This window comes from Aplysia californica, unplaced genomic scaffold (genome assembly GCF_000002075.1).
Source record: "Aplysia californica isolate F4 #8 unplaced genomic scaffold, AplCal3.0 scaffold00013, whole genome shotgun sequence".
Lineage (NCBI taxonomy): Eukaryota > Metazoa > Mollusca > Gastropoda > Aplysiida > Aplysiidae > Aplysia > Aplysia californica.
The window spans coordinates 2,223,767-2,231,994 of NW_004797283.1; the positions used below are offsets into that span (position 1 = coordinate 2,223,767).

The window sequence follows — 8,228 nt, forward strand, 5'->3', positions numbered from 1 at the left end:
CGAGAGAGAGAGAGAGAGAGAGAGAGAGAGAGAGAGAGACAGAGACAGACAGACAGACAGACAGAGAGACAGAGAGACAGAGAAACAGTGTGTGTGTGCATGTGTGTATGTCTGTGTGCCTGTTTATGTGTGTGTGTGTGTGTGTGTGTGTGTTTGTGTGTTTATGTGTGTGAGAGAGAGAGAGAAAGAGACAGACAGACAGACAGACAGAGAGACAGAGAGACAAAGAGGTTCAGAGATACAGAACACAGACAGAGGCAGAGAGAAGCAGACGAGAAGTGCATAGGGGAAAATGGGTTCTCAGATGTAATAAAGGAAATAATCTTTAAATTCAACCCCTGGTGTGTCTTGATGAAAGGAAGATGTATCGGAATGGGTGAACATTAAATTTGTGTAAACGAAATGGCGTGAATTTAAGGATCGATGCTGTATTGGAAAAGATACTTACGCTAAACTTGCACTCTCTTCTCATAAACTACACGTTTGATCCCTTTGAAGAGCCATTGGTAGAAATAGAAAGGACAGTCTGTTTAATAACTTTCGCTATTATCAAACATATTCTTACAAAGCTTTTACGTGTCTTAAGCTGCTATCTTTCTTATTGATGCCTTGTGTCCCTTTACATCTACCTCCATACCACGTTTGGACCATGCATTAAACATGAAAAGTATCGACCCTTCTCTCTGCTAGGTCAGAAGACAGCGCCATGTGCACGACATTCACACTCTTAATTTTCTAAGATTCCCAAGGACTTGTCACGCTTAATCACTTGAAATTGCCTCTGTCTACTTCGATTTTAGGTCCGTTCGTTCTGGTACCGTCAGAACCCAACTAGATGGACAAATCAGCACTCACAGAGACAAATGGGGATTCTTTCTTTTGAGCTTATTCTTATACCATTCTCTCAAGATACTCTTTCCTCCCACGGCTAACCATTGACTTGAAATCGTCCACGGGTAAAATTGCATGGATATTTGTACTCACTCTTACTGATGGATTATTTAAACGCTTTTTGACCTTTGTCACTTGATCTCACCACCAATACTTTGACAAACCGCCTACAAAGCAATCTAACAACACGGTGTCGGATTTTAAGAAAGCACAAATTATGATCTGTATAACTGTGGGTGTTTGTTGCAAGTTATTACCCATGTTTGCAGAGCGTGTTAGGTTTTGTAACGTATGAGGCCTTGATGAAGGACCACTTCGTATCCCGTTATTTATTCGATAAACACTAGAGTAACGCTTTGATAACAGGGAGCTTTGTAGCTAGGTAGGAGTTGTGTATACTGATCGTGTTGGGCGTGAACGCTCTAAGGATTTTGTAGGCAGACCGTGTGCTGCCTTTCTGTCCAGCACGAAATTCAGCTATCGGAAATGTTTGCCTACGACTTGGTGTACAAGAGAGCGCTTTGTGGGCAGAAATGGTGTAGTTGTTTAATTTAGAATTAGGGCAAATGCAGAAGACACAAGATATTGATAAACCTACCATAATGTTTCTGACTTTTCAAGCAATGCTTCAATCGTAATTTATAGTTGAATTACTCTACCAACTTCCAATAAGTATGGGCGGTCAATAGCTTGTTATGTATACGAAGAAAAAACCCACAGAAATACACAGCCAAGAAGAGACCCGCGTGCTCCATGCCTCATCATCACGCTTCGAAACCAACAGTTGGAGATGACCTACATAGTTAGGAATAGCCCCCTCCCCACCCACCCCCCTTTTTTCACAGCCACTCTCCCTCCCATTGCCACTCTCTAATCCAAAGGGGAATAAAGCTAAAACTAAAACAAAATATACAAAATGCGCGTCCTATCAGTCACAAAGTCCCTAAAATGTAGGCTCAAAAACGTAAATGGCAGCTCAAGCTCCCTCAGTAACCGTCGTGAAGCAACATAGAACAGACATAACCTTACGCAATAAAGCTTAAAGATATAAAATACAGAAAACTGCTGTCGTGTGACAAATTATCATCCTATTTTCCAAGATGGAAACTATGACACGAATTAGTTTTTCGTCTTACAATCAATCGGTAATGCCAGGTTATTCCTGCTGTATACTTGGCTGGGATTGTTTGTAAAAGAGGGTAATTTGTCGGCTTAACGAGAAAAATAGATGTCCTTCTGATTTCGATTTTTCCATCTTGATCACAGAAACGTCTCTCAGCGCTTCGTTTCGTCAGTGTAAGTCGGGAATTTGTGAGTTCAAAATCGTATGTAATCAGTGGTTGAAGAGCATCGTTGTCACTTCTTACAGAGCTCATGCGTCCTGAGATTGGCATAGTTCGAGCAGAATTTAGGACTTTCTCTACTCAGTGCTCTTTTCAAGTCTGATGGGTTTTTTTTAAACTTAAAGTATACTCCAGATCATTTAGACGTCCTTCACCTTGTTCATTAGAGTAGGCGTATGTGATTGCCGGTTCAATTTTTCAGTTTCTGGTGGAAATAGAACACAAACATAATGAGGTGGGTAAGGAATCATAATCATGATGATGATCATCATCATCACCATCATCATTGCCGTCGTTGTCGACGTCATAATAGTTATTGTTATCGTTATAGCCATCATTATTTTGTCTTCGTACCTCACAAAGAATACAGTTGGACCACCCGGTGATCAAATAACTTCGACTAAAGACGTGAGTCAAACAACTTCAACATAATATTAGGTCAAAATATTATATTTCCCTGTGCGTCATCTATTGAGCAATGCGAGCACTCCTCTGAAGTTGGTATTTCCATCTTATCAGCCTACATAAAATATATTACACACAAACCATCGTTCGAGTAATTTTTTTTCGTGTGAAGTATTTCTTTTTCATAACGTAGCACAGGAGAATAAGGATGTAGGGGAACATAATATAATGAAGGTGCCGGGATGGGGATGTAGGATCCTCTGTCGATTCGTGGAGCTGGTAGTGTCTCGTTCCTGTCTAAGTGATTGGAATCGACGCGCGCGCAAGCTCGGGGATATCGGAGACATGCAAGAGGCCAATAAGACTGACCGCGCTCGTGTTCTACAAGAAGGACGTCTCGGTGAACTTGTAGCCTCTTCTTGGCCTCCAAAACCCCCACCCATATTGGATATCTTTGGGACCGATGTGCTGGCTGGTCACACGGGTAGGGTCGTCAAACAATCTTCTACCTCGTGACATACTTTTAGTAAGCGGCACGGTATGTTTGCCGATGCTGTTGTTGTTGTTGTTTTATGGTTGTTGTTTTTGTTGCTGTTGCTACTGTTGTTGTTGTTGTTGTTGTTGTTGTTGTTGCCGCTGCTGTTGCTATCATTGTTGTTGTTGTTGTTGCTGTCCTTGCTGTTATGGTGTTGTTAGCAGTTGTGGTGATGCTTCTGCTGCTCTTGTTGTTGTCATTTTGATAGAGTGGGTGGTGATGATAGTGGAAATTGTAGTTTTAGTGCTAGAGTTGTTGTTTCTTCGACTATAGATACGTGGGTATCCAGGCGCTTTGTCAATGGGGGCAGATAAAAAGGGAGGGTGGTAGATAGCAGGAATGAAATGGCACTAGCGCTTCACAATGAGTGCACACTGCATAACTATGTAATTAATTTTGGAGCAAAAAAGAAAAGGCCTGTATAGGGGGTGGGGGTGTAGATTGGGGAACAGGGTGGGTTGGGGTAGGGGGACATAAAGAAAGAAAGAAAATGGTAGTCAAATAGATTAAAACGAAAAATATAGATAAGTCAAAAAAAGAGAGGGAGAGAGAGAGGGAGAGAGAGAGAGAGAGAGAGAGAGAGAGAGAGAGAGAGAGAGAGAGGGGGGGGGGGGGAGAGAGAGTGAGAGAGAGAGAGAGATATTCAGAGATTCAAAGATTCAAAATGATTTATTGATTTTTTAAAGGCCTTTGGCCCATAGAGAGAGAGAGGGAGAAAGAGAGAGAGAGAGAGAGAGAGAGAGAGAGAGAGAGAGAGAGAGAGAGAGAGAGAGAGAGAGAGAGAGAGAGAGAGGGGAGGGGGGAGAGGGGGGAGAAAGTTTTCTTGGTTGTAAGATTTTGTTTGTTTGTTTGGTGTGTGTGTTTTTTGTAATTTAAAAACAAGAGTACACTTCCAAGAAATATGGCTGGCTGACTGAAATTACAGGTGTTCTCATCTTGGCTTCAGCTTAAAGAGGGTGGAACCAAATTACTGATCGATACCACTATATATTTCGGACGTTTCGTGAATTTTGCTCAGTCACAGAGCAAAAGAGAGAGAGAAAGACAGAGAGAGAGAGAGAGAGAGAGAGAGAGAGAGAGAGAGAGAGAGAGAGAAAAGGGAGAAAATGAAGAGAGACGGAAAGAGATAGGGATAGAGAGAGAGAGAGTAGTGCGAGAGAGAGAGAGAGAGAGAGAGAGCGAGAGAGAGAGAGAGAGAGAGAGAGAGAGAGAGAGAGAGAGAGAGAGAGAGAGAGAGAGATTCAGTTTGTACGGAAATTAGGGGAGGAGGGGGGATGGTGAGGGCATGAGTATAAGAAGAAAAATGAAAGAGAGGCAAGGGCTGTTGTTGGTAGTGGGCGGGGTTTTTTGAAGGGGGATGGGAAGGAAGGATATTGGAGATACAGAAAAAGGAGAGCCGGTAAATAGAAAGAAAAAGAGAAGAGTAAATAACGGAGGCGGACAGAAGATAAGGCTACGATTGGGGGAGATGAGTGGGATCAAATGGGAAGGCAAGCTGCGTGAGATATAGTTATGAATATATACACCAAAATAAATAGGCCGTTTACCGAGGCATCATTTGGCAATCGATAGTGTGTTTTAACGTTCGTGCAAAGTAAAATGAAACGTGTTCACCGATGTGCTAGGCACGAAACCCGAAAAATAATGAGTAAAGGAAGACAGAAATGGAAAGAGCGGAGAATCTGGAGTCCGAGAATAAAGAGGTTTTGAAAATAATTCTACTTTCCCGGCTTTCGTCTCTCCGCTCTATACCATTTCGTTCATTTTTCCCTTCGATTATTTCCTAGTGAATGCAAGGCGCGGTATTATGGTAGGAACATGAGAATTCAAGAAACGTCTTTAAAGAAAAAGAACTTTAATCAAAGATCAGACGTGGGCATGGCTTGCCATTAAATATTTTGTCCTGCGTTCCAAACGTGGTCGAAGCCCTTCAAGGCGTGTTTGTGACTCTCGGATTTGCGTTTCTTGAAAGAGAAAATCCTTGGTTCTAGAAAGTATATTAGCTGCTTACAGAAAGCATTTTTCTCTCAAGAAACTAGTTGTTTCTGGAACATGAATGGTATGAAAGGAGAGAGGGCAAGAATGGGGAGATAGATAGATAGATAGATAGATAGATAGATAGATAGATAGATAGATAGATAGATAAATTGATTGATAGATAGAAGAAGTTTTGGTAGAAAGGGAGTGTCGGGCAAGGACGGGGTGGGCGTCTAAAAGAAGAGATTAGGTTCACAGGCCTAAGGCATTCTCAACCTAGATCAAATTGTACAGGTTCAATTCGTTTCACATACATTCGTCTTATTTTCCCTCTACAGATCAGCCAATGTCACGTGGTGCATTGGTCAAGGCCTTTGCCATATGTATATCGTATATAAAACGTTAGCTTGTTATTTTCCATTTTTTCCATGGGGGCTCTGGTGGTCGAGAGGTTGCAGCGTTCGCCTCTCAATCAACAGGTCCCGGGTTCGAATCCGGACATCGACGGAAAATTTTCTTCTTTCTCCTTTCACCTCATTTCCTGCTCTCCACTTCCTTTTCCGCCTCCACTGAGCTCCAGTCTCTTTCTGCAGCCTTTCTACTGCTTCTCCATGGCTCTTTTTACTTATGTTACTGCTGTCCTGCAGCCCCACCAATGACCTTATGGCAGGTAAGATCGAACGCCTAGCTTTCTCGGATAAGGGCGAAAAATCTCGGAGGTCCCGTGTGCAAGTTGCGCACGTTAAAGATCCCTCGGTGGCCCAAAATCGATAAGAGTAGGTTTCGGCCGCCACCCGGGAAGAGCAAAATTCAAAATGTCCTACCAATTGAAAATGTTTAGTGTGCCCCGTGCTCTCATATGACCTTACGCAGTTTCGAGAGCCGCTAAACACTTACCAAAAAAATATCTTTCCATCCTGATACCCTACAAAATATCTAAATTCTATCGACGTGGGCGTCTAATAAACGTGGGAGTAAAGTTGTAGTTTTTATCTATCGTTTTAAAAAATACAACGTTTGAGAAAAATAAAGCAATGCGGTCGCGTAACATGTTTTTGGGGGCGAACAACTGTTCAGTTTCTGAGTTTTGGAAGTATCTGAGGGCTTAATGCAAACTGAAATAAGGTTCTGGTGACGAGAGACGACCTCCAACGTAAATATTTTCAGCATTTCTTTCAGGGTGCGGAGGAAAGTTTTGATTTCGCTCTCGGTAAAAAAAAACCTGTTAATTATAAGGGAAAAGCACGTCACTATTTACAACACACACAAAATTTACGTTGGAATCCTATTTCGGAAATAAAGTATTATGTTCTGTTCATAGCAAGCAAATGCAAAAAGTGTTTCAAATTCCTGGTGATTTTCTACTATAATTATACACATCTCATTCGAAAATGGATTGTGAACAAAGCAAATAAATTACCGGCATAGCAACAGTTAAAATTCTGAAATCCAAAGTCATTGCGCTGTTGCGTGTTCGAAAGGGAGTTAGAACCTTGAGAACTCACAATGTTGGATATTGCAGCTGAGAGAAGTGGCAGCAAACACAAGGTTCTTTGTGCATAAGGGATTGAAGAAGGCGGTCTCCATTTACCCTGTCAATTGCATTTCTGGCGTATTTCTGCAATGGTTCTCATTTGAAGAGCAAAGCAAGTCTGGTATTCACTCATCGAGTGTGCTGTCCCCATATGTCAAGTACAGCAAATAAATGCTAACGATTTCATTATTGGGGGCAGTGTGATGTAGTGTTCAGGAATTTGGCCTCATGATCCGGAATGTCTCAGGATCAATATCCACTGAATATTGGGTTTTGTTCTCAGCGTTTTCAATACCCTCTTGAACTGGCTCAACCCTAGAGCAGACAGACCCTCGAGGCACTAGTCCCGCCTTCAAAAACATGATCTGTGATACTAGTGGCCTCGCATTAGAGTGGCCAATCCAAACCAACTTCAAAATTACAGTCATGATAGTTTGTGTGGTCGTCCGTTAAAAAAAAACGCGTAGCGATAAGAACACATAAAACGTTTCTTTTTTTTGTCAGCTTTAATTCATTTGACCGATTGTCCACAGAACTTGACCGGAAGCCTATACATCACCTGCATTACGGATTTTTAAAAAAATTAAGGATTAAAACAAAACTCAAGGAGCAGGGAAAGTGACATTGTAAAAATATTCCAGATAATAACATGCTAATATTGCCCTCCCCCTTTTTTCTCTATAGACTTTGGCCCTGCCTGTTAAGTCTATCCTGACTACATAAAATACATCAAAGTCAAGATCTGCAAATACTGGGTGAGATGCACATATGTCTTTTCACGTGTCTGTTGCATACAAGGCGCGGACAACTTTCATTACACCATAGGCAATGTTCTTGTCATTTTCACCCTGAGAGCTTCTAAAGACACAATGTCATCTTGGCTTCGTAATATTACATAAATATACATAATCATATCATTATAAAGTGTTTGATGAGTTGGTGGGCAGGGGTTACGGCTTCAATAATTATTGCAATCTCTGATAATTGCAATCATCAGACTGCATCATACATTTCCCAACAAAAATTATGACTGTCTGCCGTCTTTGGTTTATGACGTAATAAGATGTAGCTCACCTGATCCCATGAGGCCAAAAGGACATGGTAGAGATACTGTAGAATTGGGTGCCGCAGGGGGCCAACACAAAACGGTATCATTGACCGCAGGGCAGTGGACACCTGAAATAGAATAAAAATCCACATAATTGTTTGCGGGTATGGAGGAACAAATCACCATCTTCATCTTCATTATCAATAGCAGCAGCAGCAGAAGCTGGAGGAGACGGAGCAGCAGCAGCAGGATTATTAGAATAGAAAGATATCGTAAACGCAGAATAAGAGAGAGAGAGAGAGAGAGAGAGAGAGAGAGAGAGAGAGACTTTCTAATTAATAAAACTCTTATTTTAAAAAAGGGTCCATGTTTAGTTAATTGGATTATTTAAAGTCATGTAGATAGGCTATTTGTCTGGGGGTTTTCCTGCTTTTTGTGGATGACTTTACTAGCTACTCGTAAAATACAAATTCTCTTGATATTGAGACCTGTCTG

At 41.6% G+C, this 8,228-nt stretch overlaps 1 protein-coding gene across 1 annotated transcript in view; it reads right to left on the reverse strand.

Moving 5' to 3' along the window:
• The window catches only part of LOC118477951 (PDF receptor-like), a 196,863-nt gene that overhangs the window by 102,583 nt on the left and 86,052 nt on the right, over nt 1-8,228 (reverse strand). Inside the window, exon 3 of the mRNA XM_035970720.1 lies at nt 7,760-7,861. Coding sequence (XP_035826613.1) covers nt 7,760-7,861 — 102 coding nt within the window. The remainder of the gene's footprint in view (nt 1-7,759; nt 7,862-8,228) is intronic.